Source organism: Megalobrama amblycephala, linkage group LG16, assembly GCF_018812025.1.
Source record: "Megalobrama amblycephala isolate DHTTF-2021 linkage group LG16, ASM1881202v1, whole genome shotgun sequence".
Classification (NCBI taxonomy): Eukaryota; Metazoa; Chordata; class Actinopteri; order Cypriniformes; family Xenocyprididae; genus Megalobrama; species Megalobrama amblycephala.
In genome coordinates this window covers 25,657,858-25,680,562 of record NC_063059.1, presented here as the reverse complement: position 1 = coordinate 25,680,562, position 22,705 = coordinate 25,657,858, and the positions used below count along the sequence as shown (strand labels likewise).

At 37.2% G+C, this 22,705-nt stretch overlaps 1 protein-coding gene across 4 annotated transcripts in view; it reads left to right on the top strand.

Moving 5' to 3' along the window:
* Positions 1-22,705, top strand: part of pitpnm3 (PITPNM family member 3) — a 119,798-nt gene that overhangs the window by 32,321 nt on the left and 64,772 nt on the right. For 2 of the 4 annotated variants that reach the window (XM_048160212.1, XM_048160211.1), the window contains exon 3: positions 13,701-13,805. The exons of the other annotated variants lie outside the window; for them this stretch is intronic. In XM_048160212.1, the coding sequence (XP_048016169.1) occupies positions 13,701-13,805 (105 nt within the window). The remainder of the gene's footprint in view (positions 1-13,700; positions 13,806-22,705) is intronic. 4 annotated transcript variants of the gene reach the window in all.

The window sequence follows — 22,705 nt, the reverse complement described above, 5'->3', positions numbered from 1 at the left end:
CCATATTTCTCCTGTATTTAGTCGCTTACAAGCATGACACCCACTGTTCACTGTTTTCCTAAGGCCACCGGGTGGCCCCAGATGCGAGGGCTCTTTCATCGCTGCTTGCAGCTTTAATTTCTGTTTGTATCTTAATAAAGAGACAAAAAAATAAATATGGATGGTCATTAAAACATTTATAAAACAACAAAGCTGGTGGTGGCCTAAGACTTTTGCACAGTACTGTAAATCAAAAGGATTATTTTTGTTTACTTTGTCTTAGTGTGATGGATGGTTCGATTTTTATTCAATTTTGAAATACACTTTAAAAGTTACACTTTAGGGTCAGTAAGATTTTTTTTTTCCAAGAGACTATTGCTTTTATTCTGCAAGGACACATTAAATTGATCAAAAGTGACAGTAAAGATTTTTTACAGTGTTACAGTACAAAAGATTTCTATTTCTTGTTTTTATATATCAAAGAATCCTTTAAAAAATAGCGTGGTATCAACACTTTCAAAACATTAAGCAGCACAACATCCATGTTTTGAACATGGATAATAATGATAAATGTTTTTTGAGCACCAAATCAGAATATTAGAATGATTTCTGAAGGATCATATGACATTGAACACTGGAGTAATGATGCTGAAAATTCAGCTAATTGCCATCACAGGAATAAAAAAAATTGCATTTTAAAATAGATTAAAATAGAAAACAATTGTTTTCAATTGTATTAATATTTTACAAAACTCCTGTTTTTACTGTATTTTGAACAAATAAATGTAGCCTTGGTGAACAAAAAAGACTTCTTTCAAAAACATTAAAAACATCTTACCGACTGGTAGTTTGAATGGAAGTGAAGTTGGACCAATGAGAATCAACTCTGGGTGGGGCCAACCAAAGCAATTAACATGAAAATTAGCATGCGGTTTTATATTTTTATAGTGCTTCTTTAATGCTGAGATTGTTTCTACTCTTAGTAAATTGAGTTTTCTAAAGAATTCAAAGCATTACAGATAATTGTCTCCACTGAGTGTCATTTTCAGACTTGTTTTGACCTCTTTCAGAAATGACAGAAGAAATGTTGTGCACACTTAAATGTTGTTTTCTTGTGGCTGAGTGTTTGTTTTGCAATCTTTTTTTTTTTGTCAGGAGAGCCACAGTCAAGTGTTTTGGCTCAGATTTAGAGTGTAAACTTAATGGCTTTTTGTGTGAGTGACACCTCAAAGGTTTTTTTTTTTTTTTTTTTTTTTTTTTTTAAATCACAGAGGTTGTGTGTCTGTATGGGTCTGTGTGGATACTCTCTGTGACTGGCTGTTGTTGACTCCTCTTCACTGACCTGTGAGATTGACCCCTGTCAGTCAGTGTGTGCTACAGATGATCGGAGTGGCGAGCGGCAGGGAAATTGAGGCTCATCACTGTTCCACCTTTGTCAGCCTGCCTTCACCTCCATGACACATGAGCCCCTTTCACGCATATCAGACTCTCACTTGCCCTATATCCATGCCCCTCATATCCGCTGAGTTTATCTCATTCAAGTCGCATCATGGAGTGCCTCTCTAGATGATGCAGGAATGTTATTTTTCTGTGTTTATAGAAACGTTTTCCTCAGTATCATCATCATCATCATCATCATCATCATCATCATGAATTGCAAAATTGCTGCAATTTCAAATACAATTAAAGCTGCAAGCAGCAATGAAAGGGCCCTCAGACCCGTGCCACCGCCACCCGGTGGCTTTAGGAAACAGAGCACGGTGGGCAATATGCATTTAAGTATGTAAATATAGGAGAACAATGTCAGTCATTTGTATTGTCCACACTTCCTGCTACCAGCTGATGGCAATATGACTATAACCAAATTTTTTGCATGTAGATGTCTTCAGGCCAGGGCACTTATCAATCATGTGAAGTTTGAGCCAGATTGGACATTGTATGCTTGAGTTACAACAACTTCCTGTTTCATGATGATAATAACATGCTTTAGCACTCAGCTAAGTGTTGCTAACATGTTTTAGAATGTTTGTAGCATGTTTAGTACTCAATTGCATATTTTAGTATGTTGCTAGTAGTGCATCACAGTGTTAAACACATCACTTCCTGTTGCCAGTGGGTGGCGCTATTGCTATAACTGAATATTGTCATGTAGATGTGTTCAGGGCAGGACTCCTCTCAAACATGTGAAGTTTGCCGCAGATTGGACTAGGGCTGGACGATATGGACAAAATTTATATCACGATATAATTCTTAATTTCGGTCGATACGATATAATTCCGATATCGATATGAACTATATAATAGCCTCAGAAAAACTGTCAAGAACGGCCACAATGGATGTCTGTACCTACAAATGTCTGAAAAAAGAATTTGCCAAATCTATGAAATCTCTTCCTATAAAACTATATAATATTTTAGAAAAAAAAAAACAGTACAAATAAATTTATGTTCAGCTTTTATTTGTATTTAGCCTTCATACAAACATAAAAAATAAACATAAGACTCAATCACTTTAGTAATATTAATATCTTTAACATTAAACTATAATGTAGGCTGATTTTATTATCCTTAATATAGATTAAAACAAAAGTGCTTCAGCCAAGATAAAGATTGTGAACAGTAAAAACAGAAAAAAACAGTGAGAAACAACAAAAACACATTGCTGGGGTAGGGACGCTGTTGAGTGTTGATGACACTAGGGGTACAACGGTTCAAATTGCTCACGGTTCGGTTCGTATCACGGTTTTAGGGTCACGGTTTTGGTACGTGCTATTAGCACATACTGAACCGTACCGAAACCGTGACCATAAAAATAGGACTACTGTCAAATAAAAATAAAGAAAATAAGAACAAACAATCAAACTACAAGCAACATCACAAATAAGTACAATAAAGCAAATATTCAAATAAAATAAACAGTGCTTTTCAGGTTTTTCAGGTATCTAACAGTAGTTTTCAGGTACAGAAAATGGATAAAGTAATCAAATATAAAATAACACTGCATATTATCCTCACTGTATAAAATAAATAAAGATGAATCATTATTGAAGTTACAAAAACTATTCAGTCAAGAGCAGTGAGTGATTTCTTTGTTATTTGTTGTTTGATTTAACATTAAAAACAGGCAGCAGGAATATTTTTTTCCCCTTTAAGACATGCACGATCCAGTACATATACTGTTACACATGCGCTGTCTTTCTCGACTGTTATACGTTCACTTAAGTCTTAAGACATAACTGACTATGTTTGCTAGGATACTCGACAAGACGAACATGTTGAGATAATTTTTGTATGAATTTGTCCGCCGAAGCGCAAGACTTGAAAGAGAACTCAGTATTTGCGCGCTGACTGAGAGTGCCCCAGGGATAAATACTTTAAATAAATAAATAAATACTCTAAATACTTTCACGTTTTGATCTATGACATAAAACACACCAGTTATAACCCACTTGTGATTTTTTAAACTTTTACTGCGTCTTCAAATCGGCGGTTGCTAACAAATTGCTAAAAGGGACTACTTCCTTTGGCGGGGACTTTAGACGTCATCATTAAAAACGGGACATTTGGACAGCATTTCTCATGAAAAAGTGGATAAGTATTCATACACAGCGCAGATCATAATCAGTGAGCATGTTTTTAAATAGAGTTGTTTTCTAAATAAAGTTTGAGGACGCTTGGTGGTGACGACGTTGATCCGCGACCATGGTGTGCTGTAGTCCGTTTATAGCCTACTGTTAGCCTTTTATATCTGACGACTTTATTTAGGCTTCAAAATCTATAAATGTTGTGTTAACTTGTAAAGATTATCTTGATAGACAAAACGTGTATGTCACGGAAAGAAGACTGGATACAATTGCAAGTTAATATCTCTTTAATAGAGCTTCACGCCAGGTAAGTAGACCACAAAACACACAGCAGCAACACAGACAGCAGGAGAGGGGTAACACAGGGACTTCGATGGGCGATGAAGTGTCCGTGATGAATGATGGTCCTGAATGGTGAGTCCGTGTGTCCGTGTGAGTATCCGTGAATGAAATCCAGAACGAGTAATCCAACAAGACAGACAGGTAACAGGAAACAGCGACGAGAATCCAGACCAGGAACAAGAAACACGAGAAACAACGGGACAACACCAGGACTTCAACAAACGATCTGACAAACATGAGATGAAAGACAAGGCGTTAAATAGGCAGGTGTAATGATCCACAGCTGCCGCTGATCAGCAATCAGCGGCGACGCCCACACAGAACAATCAAGTGACACATCCCAAAACCTACACACAGACAACAGTATGAGACAGCGGATTAGTGAACCGTGACAGTACCCTCCCTCCTAGGAACGCCTCACGGCGTTCCCAGAACTCCTTACCTGTTGATTGTAATCATCAATAAGGGAGTGATCCAGAATGTCCCTAGCAGGAACCCAACTTCTCTCCTCCGGACCGTAACCTTCCCAGTCCACCAAGTACTGGAATCCGCGTCCCCTCCGCCTAGAGTCCAGAATACGATTAACTGAATAGGTTGGTTCCCCGTCTACGAGTCGCGGCGGAGGAGGAACCGGAGTAGGCGGATTAAGATGAGAACGGTAAACAGGTTTAATTTTGGACACATGAAAGGCGGGATGAATCCTCCTGTACGCCGGAGGCAATTTGAGGCGGACTGCCACTGGACTAATAATTTTAGTGACAGTAAACGGGCCAATGAATTTGGGAGCAAGCTTATTGGCAACGGAGCGGAGCGGAATGTTCTTAGTAGAAAGCCACACTTTTTGACCCACGACGTATACGGGAGGCTTCGACCGGTGGCGGTCGGTCTTAGCCTTGGTACGCGCCCTCACTTGCAGCAGAGTCTTGCGGGCTCTGTTCCAAGTGTGGCGGCACCTCTGGACGAAGGCGTGAGCGGAGGGGACCGCGACCTCGGACTCCAGACTGGGAAACACAGGTGGCTGGTAACCTAGACTACATTCAAATGGAGAAAGGCCCGTAGAAGACACTGGCAATGAATTGTGAGCGTACTCAATCATAGAGAGTTGTTGACTCCAGGAGGAAGGATTCTTGGACGCCAAACATCGCAACATTCGCTCTAAATCTTGGTTGGCCCTCTCAGTCTGACCATTGGTCTGGGGATGGAACCCAGAGGAAAGACTAGCCGTCGCCCCCAGTAACTTACAAAACTCCTGCCAGAATTTGGACACAAATTGGGGACCCCTGTCAGAAACCACATCCACCGGGAGGCCATGTAACCGGAAGATGTGATCAATGACCGCAACCGCTGTCTCCTTAGCAGAGGGTAATTTGGCTAAGGGTATAAAATGGGTCGCCTTCGAGAATCGGTCCACCACGGTCAAAACAACCGTATACCCTTGGGAGGGTGGGAGGGCGGTAACAAAATCTAGTGCGATATGGGACCAGGGTCTCGAAGGGACAGACAGAGGTTGGAGTAACCCATCTGGAGGTCGGTTGGAAGTCTTACCAGTGGCACAAACTGAACAAGCCAAAACAAAACTGTGAATATCACGAGCCATAGCTGGCCACCAGAATCGTTGCTTGACCAAAAATCTAGTTCGATTAACCCCTGGATGGCAAGCCACGTTGGAACAATGACCCCACTTGATAACGCAGGACCTTAGCCCCTCCGGCACAAACAAACGGTTCGGTGGGCATACGGGCGGAGGCGTTACCCCTTCTAATTTAAATTTTGTAAGTGTCGCTATTGAGCCATTTTGCCACACCTAATTCATAAACCCATATCAGACGTAAATTTTCACCACTTCTGATGCGTGTGCAAAGTTTCATGAGTTTTTGAGCATGTTTAGGCCCTCAAAAATGTGATTCATTTCGGAGAAGAAGAAGAATTGACCGAGTAATTACAATAGGGTCCTCACACCATCGGTGCTCGGGCCCTAAATACATTTCATGCATGGATACTTGCATGGATAATAAATGTTAAGCTCAAATGTGCTGCGTAACACACAAGAACAAACCTCATTGGTTACGTAGCATGTTTGAGCTTCCGGAAGAGGTTTGTTCTTATGGATCATTCAGGTTCGGTTGAGCTTCTGCTTATGTTCGATTAAAAACCTGAATTAAATCTGTTCATCATAAAAAGCGTTTGTGTGTCTTCCGAAAATTTTGACTGAACTGCTCAATACATATGGATTAGTTTTCTGATCTCTTTATTAGGGCTATGTATTGTCAAGGGCTTCACGATACAATACATGTCACGATACATGGATCACGGTATGATATATGATATAAGATACATATTGCGATATATTGCGTTATACTTTTTTTTTTATATATATATATATAGACCTAAATCAAAAATGTAAAAAAAAAATGCAACTTGCTGTGTACCACTTGGAGTATTCTGGTATGTATATCACATTATACTGCACAGTGTCTATAAAATTAAATTGCATCAAGTACAAACCTGATTCCAAAAAAGTTGGGACTGTACAAATTGTGAATAAAAAAGGAATGCAATAATTTACAAATCTCATAAACTTATATTTTATTCACAATAGAATATAGATAACAAATCAAATGTTGAAAGTGAGACATTTTGAAATGTCATGTCAAATATTGGCTCATTTTGGATTTCATGAGAGCTACACATTCCAAAAAAGTTGGGACATGTAGCAATAAGAGGCTGGAAAAGTTAAATGTACATATAAGGAACAGCTGGAGGACCAATTTGCAACTTATTAGGTCAATTGGCAACATGATTGGGTATAAAAAGAGCCTCTCAGAGTGGCAGTGTCTCTCAGAAGTCAAGATGGGCAGAGGATCATCAATTCCCCCAATGCTGCGGTGAAAAATAGTGGAGCAATATCAGAGAAAAATTGCAAAGAGTTTGAAGTTATCATCATCTACAGTGCATAATATCATCCAGAGTTTCAGAGAATCTGGAACAATCTCTGTGCGTAAGGGTCAAGGCCGGAAAACCATACTGGATGCCCGTGATCTTCGGGCCCTTAGACGGCACTGCATCACATACAGGAATGCTACTGTAATGGAAATTACAACATGGGCTCAGGAATACTTCCAGAAAACATTGTTGGTGAACACAATCCATCATGCCATTCGCCGTTGCCGGCTAAAACTCTATAGGTCAAAAAAGAAGCCATATCTAAACTTGATCCAGAAGCGCAGGCGTTTTCTCTGAGCCAAGGCTCATTTAAAATGGACTGTGGCAAAGTGGAAAACTGTTCTGTGGTCAGACGAATCAAAATTTGAAGTTCTTTTTGGAAAACTGGGACACCATATCATCCGGACTAAAGAGGACAAGGACAACCCAAGTTGTTATCAGCGCTCAGTTCAGAAGCCTGCATCTCTGATGGTATGGGGTTGCATGAGTGTGTGTGGCATGGGCAGCTTACACATCTGATAAGGCACCATCAATGCTGAAAGGTATATCCAAGTTCTAGAACAACATATGCTCCCATCCAGACGTTGTCTCTTTCAGGGAAGACCTTGCATTTTCCAACATGACAATGCCAGACCACATACGGCATCAATTTAAACATCATGGATACGTAGAAGAAGGATCCGAGTACTGAAATGGCCAGCCTGCAGTCCAGATCTTTCACCCATAGAAAACATTTGACGCATCATAAAGAGGAAGATGCGACAAAGAAGACCTAAGACAGTTGAGCAACTAGAAGCCTGCATTAGACAAGAATGGGACAACATTCCTATTCCTAAACTTGAGCAACTTGTCTCCTCATTCCCGAGACATTTGCAGACTGTTATAAAAAGAAGAGGGGATGCCACACAGTGGTAAACATGGCCTTGTCCCAACTTTTTGTTGATGCCATGAAATTTAAAATCAACTTATTTTTCCCTTAAAATGATACATTTTCTCAGTTTAAACATTTGATATGTCATCTATGTTGTATTCTGAATAAAATATTGAAATTTGAAACTTCCACATCATTGCATTCTGTTTTTATTCACAATTTGTACAGTGTCCCAACTTTTTTGGAATCGGGTTTGTATAAAAAATTTATAAAGCTAGCTGAAATAGTCAGGATGTAATAACAAAAATTAAGTGCATTTAAATAAACATTCATAAAACTGAAATAGTTTTGTATTAAGTGGAACATTTTCTGCTGCTCCAGTTGTTTTGGTGTAATAAGTAACGCTGTTGACAGTGGGACGTTTGTGGAAGTTTATCTTGAGGTTGAAATAAAACACGAGCTGTGAAAATGTGAAATGAAGACTCTGTGAGTCTGACTGTTCCCTGCTGTTGCTCGAGTTATGTTATGGCATCGTCCGCTCCGAGACCGCGACGCGAGTACTGCCTCGACTGCACAAAGCACTTCCACAACGAGAGAAAGGATGAGTAATTAATCACAGAATTTTCATTTTTTGGTGAAATCACCATTTAACAGCAGAGAAAACTGTGCTTGTTAAGTGATGTTATGGGATCTTTAAGAGTAAGGCCCTTGATTATAAATGAGGGTGTTTAGGATAATTTTTAACTGACATGTTGGCAAACGTCTAAGGAGGTTAATTCAGGTCTGTTACTGGAGCGTGTGCATTTGAGTAATGAGATTTGTCAGAGTGTGCCTAAACAGAACCCATTTGTACAACTTGAAATAAGATCGGACCCTCATTTAAAACAGTGTAAATTTTAGCTGGAGACAGATTGCTGTATGTTTTCGCAGTCATTCATTGTGACTCTTAATGCTAATTGATTAGCATTACCTACCTGTGCTTTTCTGTTTGAGCTGAAGTGTTTTTCTGTTGCATTGATTGTCCTCTGCAGTCTGGTAGCCCTGGGCCCTTCGCACACAAGATTCATCTGCACTGACAAATCAACTAAGAAATGGGCTATATATAACTTCTATCAGATTAAAAGGCATCTCTTAAATCTTGTTGTCTTAGATTTTGAATATAAAGACCCTGTTTACTTGAAAATAGCATCTTAGCATCAGGACTTAGATGCATGAGTTGCAATAACAGATTGTATGAATAGCATAAGCCATCTTAGAGCTTGTCTTTCATTTTAATTTATAATGTAATTGCCTGTTAAATGTTAAATTGTGACAAACAAAATCATGGTCTTTTATTAGAGACTGTAAAGTCTGTACATACTGTAAAAGCCAAATCCATTTCTTCTTAGTGTTTGTGTTGAAGTTTTAAATCACTGTTTCAACTCTGTGTTAAGAAGATCAAGATGTGTGACTTTCATAACCAAATATGGGCCTTCATTTGGAAGATTTTCCATGAAAAGCCTTTTTCCCGAAACTGTGTCAGACAGACAACGCAGTCTTATGTTCTTTGCCTCTATGCAGCCACAGGCATCTATGGTCATGGAAAAAAATATTAGTCAAACAATATAAGTGCAGAATGACGTCTATGCAGTGTGCACACAGTAAATGCTGTTGATTTTCCTACTTTTGACTTTTAATGATGCTGACTTTAGTTTTACATCTTTTTCCATACAGTGAAAGTGAATTGGGTTTGAGGCTCTCATTTTGCCTAACATCTTCTGTTATGTTCCACTGAAGAAAGAAAGTCATATGGGTTGGGTGTGAGATGGCATGATCTTGCTTTGACAATTAGACATAACTCTAGCTTAAAAGGCTTAGAGAAAGAGAAAATATGCTCCTGGTAAGCTTGTTGCAAATTTGTTTCACACACTGATGGTATTCTTTCAGCCCACGTGGTCATGTCCTTTGACTCTAATCTCTGTATGTATGCCCTCTCTATTTAAGAGTAAAGATGAATTGAAGAATGTTAATGGATAAACTCTGTGCCTCCATGAACTCATTACTTGAAGGCCTTTCTAGGATTTTAAACTCCTTTTATTATTTTTTAAAATCTCTTTTAATAAAATTGTTTCTCCACCTTGTTTGTCTTTCTTCTTTTACTCCAATCAATAACTGTTTCATGCTCTTTTTTTGTGAAAAGGTATTTTGAGTTTCTCACTCAGGGAAGATAAAAAAGGAAAACTGCTAAGCCATTGTTCAGGGAGTTTTTCATATTCTGATGGGTCGGGATGTTTGATTAGTTATTTTTTTTAATGTGCTTTACAGTTTTTCTTCACTATAACTGATTAATTTGACACAATTTCCCAAACCATTTATTCAGTTCTCAAAACAAAGACACATCAAAACTATAAACACGTTTCACTTGTTTTCACACACATGCCAATTTTCTTAATGATTTCTGCAAAACTCTACACAAAAATGCCCTTATTTTACAGTGGTTTATTTTAAATTGTAATAATATTTCACAGTATTGCTGTTTTTTCTGTATGTTTGATATACACCACATGATCACAGAGGGTTTTTTCACAGCCTACCTGACTGAAAGAGCTCATTATTATGCAAGTCATTTTAAGTCATTATTATGTGATTCTTTTGTCTTCTTAGGTGAGAATCACCCATTATTCGTGATGATTCACGCCTCCACGCATACTGTGTTTCTTGACCAAAGATGTTTTAGAAAATTTAAATCTTTCTATTGTTTTATATGAAAGAGTAGTCAGCATAATTTTTACATAATTTTGAAGCAAAAACTCTAGTCTACAACCTCCAATACCCAGAAGTCTTGTGAACACAGATTTAATATTATTTTTTGGCCTTATTTCAGTGACTTAAGTTTTTTGTTTTTTCAATAACCACGCATAAACGTTATTCCTTCAAAAACACAAACGTACATACATGTTCCTCACATATTATGGTAGCCTAGTTTGTGCCAAATACAGTGTAATGACACTTTTGTCATTAATATGTTTATGAACAACTAAAAAAAGCACAAATGTCAGGGCATGTCAAAACTTCTCCAGGCCCCAAAACAGCCTAAGACTACAGGGGGTTAACCATATTCTCAATCAGAAAACATAAACACATAGTATAATTAACTCAAATGTCAGTATATGTAAACTCAAATAGCACACATTTATCCATCAGTAAACATCCAGTAGATAGCAGATTGTCAAATTTATTTGTAGCCTTTTTTTTGTTTTTCATGTGCTGTATTTTTGCAGAACTGAGAGACGGCTGCCTAAGGAAGGTAGAGAAAGTCTTTTTTCAGAAGCCCAAGAACCTGCTCTAGTATTGTATACTGTAATGAAATTTGGCTGAAGGTGCAGAGGATGGCGAATTTATTTCCTTATTTATGTATTACTGTAATTGACAGTATACTGTACTGTGTTGCATACACATTTCATATTTAGTTCTTTCGTTTTTGAACTTTTCTTCTTCTTGCAAGATCAACTACTTCATCTACTTTGATCTCCTGTAAGATCACTTTACAGTTGTGATATGAAAATAATTTTTCCTAAAGCTCATTGTTTCATTTTACTCTATCTGCACTCTTTCATTTTTGTTGTATACTGTAATAGACACTGAGCTGCCAAATTATTCTTGAATACCAATAAGAGATATTTTTGTTACAGTGTTGTAAATTGATCTCACTAGTGTTGACTGGGCAGGAATGTAGTCTGTGTATTTGCAGGTTTTGTGCGTCATCTGAGGCCAAAGTATGAATATGTTTTTGACTGAAATATTTGATTTTGACATGGAAGTTTGATGTTTGTACAAGTTGGTGTGTAGTTATTAGATTGTGTTTATAGTTGTGAGAAAGTGTTGAATTGTTTCATGAACTGTGTGTTAGCAATTGAGAAAAACTGTAAAAATTATGTGATGTATATATTTAATTTATTTAATTAATTTTATATTTAATTAAAACTATTTACACATTTTAAAAAATCCTGGGGAATTTTGATCAGATCCTTCTTAAAGAGGCTTAGCACCCTATCGCTCTATCCATGAATCTCTATTAACATCCCTGCTAAATACACACTACTTCATTAGAGATAAACAACAAATGAGTACAAAAATGTAATCATAATCTATGAAAAAAAAAAAAAAAACTAAAGTAAGTTTTTAAAATCTAAACATTTAGTGAAAAACATTTAGTGGGGAAAAATAAAAGTGAATGTAAGTATAGTGCTAAATATTGTAAAATGTAAAAAAAACAAAAAACAAATGACTATTTGTATTCTTATAAAAAATACATTAATGAAAAACAATTTGTAGAAAAATACTATAAAATGAAAAGGTGTTCATTTAAAATGCATGGTTTTTCAGTGGGGTGACAAGATATGATAGATATGACAGAACAAGGTTATTAGTAAAATTTCAATGCTATCATAATATGAAAGGCTCCAATACAGAGCGGCATACATCGCTTATGCGCATCCCAGGTGCAGAATCATATGCTTAAAGCAACATCACAGCGTGCGGATCTCTGCATTGAAAAGTTCAGGGCACAAAGAGAATAGTTATTGTGTGCATAACTCCTGTATATCTATTTAGAAGTTTATTGAGCCTTATTTCTTCACAGTTTTAATTCCAGTCACAATTCACGGTCCTCTCTACTCCAGTGTTGTGATCTACTGTAACAGACACCCAAGGTAGCGAATATCACATCCTTTGGAAACAGCAGTAAAAATCCACAGACCTTTGTCTACAGATCGAGTATAATAATGGGGACATTGAATCATCTTGGAGAGTTGCTTGCTCATGACACATAGCAACTCAGCTAAAAGTATTCCTAAAATGTTGGACCTTATATTGAAAGTAGCCTACTTTTTCCTGTTGAGATGCCTTCACAAGCAACCGTAAGAGCTCTATTTGTGATGTGTGTTGCAGGAGGTGCACTACGCAAAAGGGGCGTTTTCAAGGTTGTTTGAAAAATTTTATTTTGCACATTCCAAACTTCCATAGGAACTAAATACAGTCTAATTCAATATAGATTGTATGAGTGTTTTTCATAATGTTGCAGATTACACTGAATACTTTAAAATGAAGTCTTCTGCCAAGCTCATTCATGCAGAGCATGTTCCCCCATTTTTACATTGTTCGTTTTCTCTCTTTTTCTCCTTTTAACTCCCACTTTTTGCTGTCATCCTTTCGCAGTAAGCCTCGCTGACAGACCCTTGTGCGTTAGCACTTTGTTCGTTTTATTTACCGAAATAGGTGGTTGTCTTTCCTTTAGGAGCCGGGCTGCTGTCGTTGCTCTTCTTCGTGCTAAGCACATTTCACACTTCAGAAGATCTATGTTCTTCCTGCTCTCTCTAAGCAGCGTTCCATTCGACACGACTCGGTAACTGCCAGTATTTGGCTTATGATTTAAAACCCTTCGTCTCTCTACTATGAGCTTCCCTCGCATTGTTTCTGTGAGCATGCACTCGTTTGTTTGTCTACCCTTGTTTGAGCCAAGTCAAAAAAACGGTTCAATTGACAGTCTAGAAAACAGCATGCGACAAACAGCGACCGATCGGCTCAAGAGGGTGATGCAGACAAGCAGGCCTGACGGAGCCCTGTCACAACCTCTCTTCCATACTGAAATATCGGCCCAGCAAAATCCAACACGGCACTGGGCTTGCAGCTCACTGTCACATGCTGTGAAGCGCGCAGCCGAGTCCTCCATCAAGCACTCGGGCTGTCTCACAAGGACCAGCGGAGTGGCTGATCGCTCTCTGCTCATTAGTTGGACATCACTTTATGGCTTGAGCTGTATTTAAAGATAATTCGATGAATGCTAATAGTCTTTGATGTACTGCTGCATTTCATGTGATTTTCTGAGCTGAAATGAGCATAACATTAACTTTATTATCCTGACGATGAGCTGAATGATTGATTGTCTCATCCTGGTCATATACTGCTCTCACTGAGTGTGTGTTTGTGTGTGATGTCTTTCAGAGGTGTTGGAGGGGAAGACGGCCATGCTTTTGGGGATGAGTCAGTGGAACTCTAATGATCTGGTTGAACAGATAGAAACCCTGGGCCACATTGACCAGACACAGGGTAAGAGCTCATAAATGGAAATGATATGCTTCGAGTCAGCAATCATACATATGTTACGTACTTCGTACGTATGGTAAATACTACAAATGTTTTGCGATAGTAAAAAGTTAAAACATTTACATGCACAAATGAGTGCACGTGTACTTGAGACTGATAGCGTGGGTCTAATATGAGTTTTGAACCGGATAATGAAATTTGCAGTGTTGCGTTGTTTGTACATTTTATGTTTGTTGATCATATACATGTTTTTGTGCTTTAAACTGAAACATTTGGATTTCTTTGGATTTATGTGCATTGTTGTTGCACATTGTGCTCATTTAAATATGGCACAGAGGTAACTGTCACGTGTAAGTTCTGTTTTGGTTTTATTTTAGTTTCTGTTTCCTTTGTTCTCATTTTCTCGCCACTGGTTTGTTTCTATGATTGTTAATTAGTTCCCCACACCTGTTCTGTTTCTACCTTGGTTATTGCAATTTGTATAGAGGTTATGCACGTGGCGTCACCATCAGCCAGAGTGACTGCAGTTATACCCACTGAATGGCGTGAATGCCGCGAAAAACACACAAAACACATCTAAAATGGGAAAAAGTTTTGCGATTGACTACAAATAGATTGACAAGAAATCGGAGGTATATTTTTATAGTCTGACGAAAGCTACAAAAAAGAAATGGATCTCTGCAATTTACAGAAACAACTGGACTCCTGGCAGAGAAACGTGGATTTTTGAGTTATCATTTTGTGTCAATATGTTGAATTTTAAGGTACCCTTTATTTTGTATTGTTATATATTTTATTGATAACTCATCAATTAAATATTTACCATCTTATATTCTGCATAATTGGATGTTTTTAAATAAACACTGATAAAAACTATACAAGTTTTAGGGCTTGATGACATGATGATATAAATAACACTGATATAAGTGATCACCCAGATTTAGACCTACCTATATTGTATTTATATAAAGAGTTCACAGGCAAATTTGCTTTATGTATTTCCCCGTCCTCGAAATCACATATGTTCATGTCAGGAAACACGATTCCTGGCTGCATGTCAATATCCATGGATCGCTGGATCTTTGGTAAGTTGTAAGGAACACCTCATCGAGTCCAACCTTTAGTTTAAGCTGATAATCGTTTGTTTTACTTGCGTTTTTGCAGTTTCCCCTATTATATCCAGTCATGCTTTTAATGCAGGCTCTTTTGCCACTCAGTCCGGCTGAGGGGGCGTGTTCCGGCGGGAAAGTGACGTCACTGCAATACCCTCTATATAAGCCCTGAGTTCTCCTTATTTTTTTGTTCTGTATTGTTTAAGCACAGAGTTGTAAAGAGTACCTGAAAACCATGCTTCAGTAAAAGTACTGATACCTTACATCGAAAATGACTCCACTACAAGTTACAAGTAACCAATTCCAATACGACTTGAGTAAAAGTCTTAAAGTATCTGATTTCACCAGTACTTCACCAGTACCAGTTCTACTCCTGCTGAATATAGGCTCGGAGATGGACTAGTCTTGAGAGACATGCCAGTGAAAATAAGAAACAATTGATTTGTAAGATGAGAAATCAAGTTTATTTTCTAAAATCAAAATAAAATTGAACACCCCAATGGTGCAATAAATCAAGGTCGACACAACAACCTTTTTAATGTCTACAAACTCTCAAGTCTCAGTTGAGCTTAAGTGCACAGAAAGGCCATAACCAAACCAATATCCTTCAAAATGGTCTTGTCAATATAGCGTATAAATAAAACAATGTTAAGTAAAATTAAATAGTCAAAATCTACTGTATGTGCTGTTTGAGCCTCATCACCAGATGCAGTCATTTCCTCATCTAATAAATAAAACATCTACGATCAGCAACTACCTGCTAATGCACTCACATTCATGTAGAGTAGCCTTGTTGACAAGTATTGGGGGAGTAAAGTCAAAATGCACAAGATAAAGTACCTTCAATGCCTTCAGATGGCGATATCGCTTCTTTATAGCATAAATAAACTGCTGCAGAAAAAGTTAGCTGCCATGAAAAATGTAATTTGTAATTGCATTACTCATCACAAATGTTTTGGAGTAAAAAGTACATTTACTTGCTCAAAAATGTAGTCAAGTAGAAAATACAAGTTGCCAATATTTTTGATACTCAGTACAACTACAAAGTAGCCAAAAGATACTTAAGTAACATTACTTAAGTTAAAGTAACTAATTACATTGACTCAAGTACTTTACACCTCTGGTTAAAGGGTTAGTTCACCCAAAAATGAAAATAATGTAATTTATTACTCACCCTCATGCCGTTCCACACCCGGAAGACCTTTGTTAATCTTCGGAACGCAAATTAAGATATTTTTGTTGAAATCCGATGGCTCAGTGCGGCCTGCATAGCCAGCAATGTCACTTCCTCTCTCAAGATCCATTAAGGTACTAAAAACATATTTAAATCAGTTCATGTGAGTACAGTGGTTCAATATTAATATTATAAAGTGACGAGAATATTTTTGGTGCGCCAAAAAAAAGCAAAATAACAACTTATATATTGATGGCCGATTTCAAAACACTGCTTCAGGAAGCTTCGGAGAATTATGAATCAGTGTGTCGAAATCAGCGGTTCGGAGCGCCAAAGTCACGTGATTTCAGCAGTTTGGTGGTTTGACGCGCAATCCGAATCATGATTCGATACGCTGATTCATTACGCTCCAAAGCTTCATGTCGGCCATCACTCTATTTGTCGTTATTTTGTTTTTTTTGGCGCACCAAAATATTCTCGTCACTTTATAATATTAATATTGAACCACTGTATTCACATGAACTGATTTAAATATGTTTTTAGTACATTAATGGATCTTGAGAGAGGAAATGTCATTGTTCAATATGCAGGCCTCACGGAGCCATCGGATTTCAACTAAAATATCTTAATTTGTGTTCCGAAGATTAACGAAGGTCTTACCGGTGTGGAACGGCATGAGGGTGAGTAATAAATTACATTATTTTCATTTTTGGGTGAACTAACCCTTTAAGCACGGTTGTTTAGTATCTCCTGAAGTTCCCTAGCCTGGTAATACCAGACTCTGCTACTTCACTTTGCTTCGTAGACAGAGTCTGGAATGGCATAATAGAGAAGTGTTTTCTCTCTCGCTAGGGAACGCTTGTCTGAAGTTTAAAATCATTGGTTACCCGTAAGCCAATCAGATACGTTTAGTTATGACGTATGTTATCCGCCTGTACAGCCGCATCGAAGCACAGACATCATGCATCGAACTCAAATCTATGATTGAACTTCCAATGTAAACCTGTTGTAAACACATGATGATGTGAGCGAAATACCGGAGTGAACATGGCTGTAAACGACTTTTGCAGATTATGCGAAGTTAATGCATCCCGAAGTTTGCATCCCGTGTCTCGTTTCCCATTTCCGCGGTCGTTTCGGTTTTCGATTTCTCTAACCTACAATGTAAAACTCGGCGCTTAGCATCTACGTCACGGCTCTCAGCCCGCCCTCTGTTCGTTGATTGGCCCGGCTGTTTCCAGACCGGTGGCAAACACAAAGCTCTGACGCTGTATCAGACTGAGTACAGAAGCGAAATGAAATTGAGCGGAAGTAGGAAGTCTGACGTAGTCAGGCTAGAAGTTCCCTTGCATGTTCCTGTCAGTTATATTATTAAAGACTCTTTTGTTTATCTATCCAAATCATTGTGTGCTCATTGCAACACCATAGGGTGACAGTAACATTGTCTAGCTGGCTAACACAGATGAAATTGCTGGAGTAACTTGTAATAGAAGCAGATTTTCTGAATAATTGTCATTTGAGCAAATTGTCAAACTGCCCTGTATATTTACATCATTAGCTGTGAGGATTTCTTTCATAAGTAAGCAAAATGGACATTATAATGGAAATATACCCAAATTAATCAAAATCAAAGCGACATCTGAATCGAATCAAAAACTTGTGAACCAAAATCAAATCGGGAAACCTGTATGGAATGGATACCCAACCCTACTAGAAAGCATCAATTAGTTTTCTAAGCAAAAATCAGTAATGTTTTGCATTGTATACCATAGATTCCAGCAATTGTATATTTCTTATTTTATTATTTGGGTAAAGAAGTCAAAAACAACATTCGAGATAAATGGTAATTCTGCTGTAATGATAAAATTTTAAATTTACAGAAACTAAGAGTGGAATAAATATATAAATGTATATGTGTTTGGAACAATATGGGGGTCAGTAAATGATGATAGAATTTTCATTTTTGGGTGAACTGTCACTTAAAAGAAGAAAAATTTGCACAGATATAAAAATACCTTGCTAAAATTATCTCTATCGTATTTGTGGTTGGGCCCGTGAAAATATTAGCAGGGCAAATAAACATCTGAATAATACCTAAAACAATTTTTAATTTGACACGCTTGGATCGTTGGATCATTCATGGTGTGAGACACTGAAAAATATACAGTGAGACATGATGCAGTGACCAAACTCAAAGTCTGATACATTTGAACATAGACCAGCTACGCATCACCCTCACCCCGAGCAGTCAAAAATGACCCAAATGCACATCCACATCACTAGCTCATATCCTCAAAAACAAAGGAGACTGTAATCTAAAATGGCATTTTATAACACATCTCATTATGTTTTACATTAACCACCCATGTCATAAAAATTGTTCAACAGCTGCTTGCCAAACAAATCTGTAATTTTTCATTTCACCATGAAAACGGAGGAAACAGACGTCAGGCTTCATTAAGCAGCATCATGTCTCAGCTGTCTCCATTGATTTTTCTGACTCTTTGTTCTTATCTGGTCTATTCTTATAATGATAAGAGTTAGCTAGCATGAGTCATTAGCAAAGTAAACATCGGGATTCTTCGCTTTCTCAGAATTCTCTTTTTGAAGTTGCTTTCAGGCTTTATTTTTCATCATGTAGCTGTGTTTATTAATATCTCATGTTCTTTGTGTAAAGGTCCATACATATGTGAAACTTAAAGAGGCTCTTAGCTTCACTCTAATACTGCTGAGATGTATTCAGCTCAGTGTTTCTCTTGTTATATTTAGTTTCTGAAAGCTCTGTTAGCATTTACCATTGTTCAGTGTAACGTAATAGGAGGATAGTGTACATTTCTGCTGGGATTGCTCGTGAAGTAGCCGATACGTCTAAATTGAATTTATGTACAAAATATTTCTCTCTCCTGTGATTTATTGCCTGTGGCATATGCAATTACCCAGAAATTATGTATCAATTTACTTGTCCATACTGAGTGATACCAGTGATGTAAAGCCACCGTATAAAAAACCCTCAACCAGATGCCAATTTCCATAAAAACATGATTTTCCCATATATTATTGAGTTCTCTAAACTGTTTGTTGTCCTGTATTCCACATATTTTTGGTACTGGTTATGGAAAATGCCATTTTACTTCAGACTGTGCAGCAAGATAATTCACCCTTCTTCGCCTCAATTATTCTAGTGACCTTTTCTCACAATTTTGTTTGCTTCCTGTGTGAAATATGATTGGTCTATTGAACGACACTCAGGGGGATGGAGACTTAAGCTGATGCAGCAGAGCGATAAATGAACTAAGTGAGAGGCAGGCGTTGACCCAGCCAAGCCCCTATCAGCATAGTTTTCAAGTCTTTTACCAGAATGCTTGTTCCTGCTAGATGAAAGTGATGTTAGCTTTAGGCGGTCCCTTTAGTGAAATTGCTCATCATGTGTAAATGTTTTTCTCAAGAGCAGTGCTGTGATTAATACTGACTCAGTCCAAAAGAAATGCACTCATTATGCTGAAAAATTGAATATTAATTCTGCATGCACGTTTATACCTGCAGGAAATTAATTGTTAATGCTCAATCTGTTGAATATTGCTTTATTTGAATGTGATTTTTAAAGGGATAGTTCACCCAAAAATGAAAATTATCCCATGATTTATTCACCCTCAAGCCATAGGTGCATATGACTATCTTCTTTCATACAAACACAATCAAACACAACATAATGATAATCACGGAGATGCAGAGGATAGAGCAAAACAAATCACCGCTCATGGATTATAGGTCTGAAATGATCATTTTTAAAGAGAAATGTTGGAGGATTTTGATATAAGAGAAGAGGAGCTTAAATTTGTTGCACAGCCATATTTGTTTGAACCGTGAGAGGCGTCTAAGCTACAATATCCTACATCCTGCGTCATACATCACGTCAGCGGATTACTCATTTGGGGCAAGTCGACTTGCGCATTCTGCGTACAGTTGTCTGTCAGAAGCTAGTTATTTGAATTTATAAAGTTGTAAATATGGATATTTTTCTTACAAAAACGCATTGCTTCACTTCAGAAGGCCTTTATTAACTCCCTGGAGTCGTAGGAATTACTTTTTTTATGGATGGATGCGTTATTTTTGTCTTCAAAACACGGCCCCCCATTCACAGCCATTATAAACCTTGGAGGACTAAGGATATTTTTAAATATATCTCCGATTGTGTTCGTCTGAAAGAAGATAGTCATATACACCTCGGATGGCTTGGGGGTGAGTAAATCATGGGATCATTTTCATTTTTGGGTGAGCTAGCCCTTTAATTCCTGTATAATCTGAATTTGAGGATTTTGTTGACCTTAGTATCAAATGCATACTAGAGCTGGGTGGAATTTTGAATATTCACTATATTTTTTCACTGTTTTGTTGGCAGTACAAATTTAAGCAACATTGTAAATTTTTTTTTTTATGTGTTTTATTTCTGAAAGTTTACATTTCTGCACCATTAAATCTCTTTGTGGCATTTTTTTCATTCATTAAAATGTTTTAGTAAAAAGCTATTTTGTTTTTGCTTTTTGGCTACAATGACTGATTGAATCTGGTTCACTTTTTTTAATTCATTTCGCAAATATATTTTAGTAATTTAATGTAACATATTTACATCAAATTCATAATTCTTCAAAATATATAAATATTTCTGATTTGGTGGTCAAAAACATTTCTTATCACAGTTTAAAATGGTAACGCTGCTTAACATTTTGTGGTTTTTCAGGATTTTTTTGATGATGAAAGTTCAACAGAACAGTATTTATTTGAGTAGATTGAAATATTTTGTAACATTATTAATGTATTTACTGCATTCTTGCTGAATAAAAGTATTAATTTAAAACAAACAAACAAACAAACAAACAAAAAAACATGTTCACCGCAAACTTTTTAATGGTAGTCTATATGAAGACTTCAGATGCAAAAGCCTCTAAGTGCCATCTGAAATTTTCTTCTAAAATGAGCATTTTTATCAAGCTTGTATGTTTAGGTTCAGTAATTTCATTTTAATGGCAATTAATAGGTCCTTTTCATTACCATCAGAGTGAAATTACTGATCCTAAACATACAAGCTTGATAAAAATGCTCATTTTAGAAGAAAATTTCAGATGGCACTTAGAGGCTTTTGCATCTGAAGTCTTCATACATATATATATATATATATATAAAACCTAAAACCTTTTGAAGCTCTTCTTCAAGTGGGAATTTTCTGCTTCTAAACTTGGCATTAATTATATTGAATCCCAGTTATTTCCCCATAGTCTATTACACTTGAGACATTTTATTGACAGGATTAAGTGTTGGAGGTACACTGAAGACTGTGGGCACTCAAGGTTTCAGATTAATTAGCCTGTCAAATAGAGGGCTTTCTACCTGGTGTGCTAAAGACTGATGTTAATTAGAAAACAGTGCTGAATCTACTTTCAGATGCAGCTAGTGGGGGGTCCTCCCGTCCAGATTCCAGCCAGCCTGATTTCAGCAATGCCGTCTGGATGCTATCTGAGCCTCTCATGGAGTAAAATAGCGGGTTTCTTGATTGATCCGCGTACAGTACTGAAACACTTGAGTGACAGCAGTAGGTTCCTGCCCGATATTGACATCCTGTAGCGTCCGTCCATCCTTCAAATATTACAATTACCTGTCAGAAAATGTGACATTTGGCTAACCTTTCCACGTAGGCAACATTTTGAGGCATCATATGTGCTCCATTTGTGAAAATTGTCACATTCTGAGACAGCATTATATTTAAACTTCACGGAGAAGACAATTCTAGAATGCATTGCAACAAGCACATTGTAAGGAGACCTGAGAAATGTTGATTATAAGTAAACTTGTATTTAATTCATGTTCTTTATTTTAATTAATGTAATTAAAATTGGATTATTAATTCAATTATTGTTTATTAGTATTATTTATTTTATTATTTTAGTCTATAAATATTTGTGCTATGCATATTTTATGCTTTTTACCATGCTTAGCAACATCCTAATGTCAAATTTGATTGAAATCAATTGTGTTGCGTCTCCCATTTGGAGCACAATTTGTTTGGCATGCGAAGTCATTGTCTGAGTACTAGAGCGATCAATATCTTTGACTAGAATGACATTTCTTTTAAATATCCTTTCTCTGCATTAAAGATGAGTTAGAGCTATTTTGATGGTCCTTTGTATCAAATCCATTGATGTCAAATCTAGAAAAATCAGCGATACTGCTGGTTAGGTAAGCCAGAGACATGTTTTTAAATTTCTTTCTTAGAAGTACCTGTAGTTTTTATTCTTTGTTTCTAAATACCATCTGGCTTTTCATCAGTCAAACAAGCTCTTTATTTCCTGCTGTACTTGACTGGCTTCTAAACTCATAGAGGTTGAGGGGTTGCTTTTATTCTATCTGCTTCCCTTGATGTGAAAGCAGTAGGTACTTTTTAAAATCTGATGTATGCATTATCCATGCTACCATTTCTACTTTTCATAGCAAGATGATAATTATTCTATAAATCAATTTAATGGGGCTCATTAGGACTTTTAAAGCAGACACTCCAGTTAATTGCAGTTCCTCGCAGGTAGAAATCTCATCAATCTCTGATCTAGAGGATCTGGGATACTTTC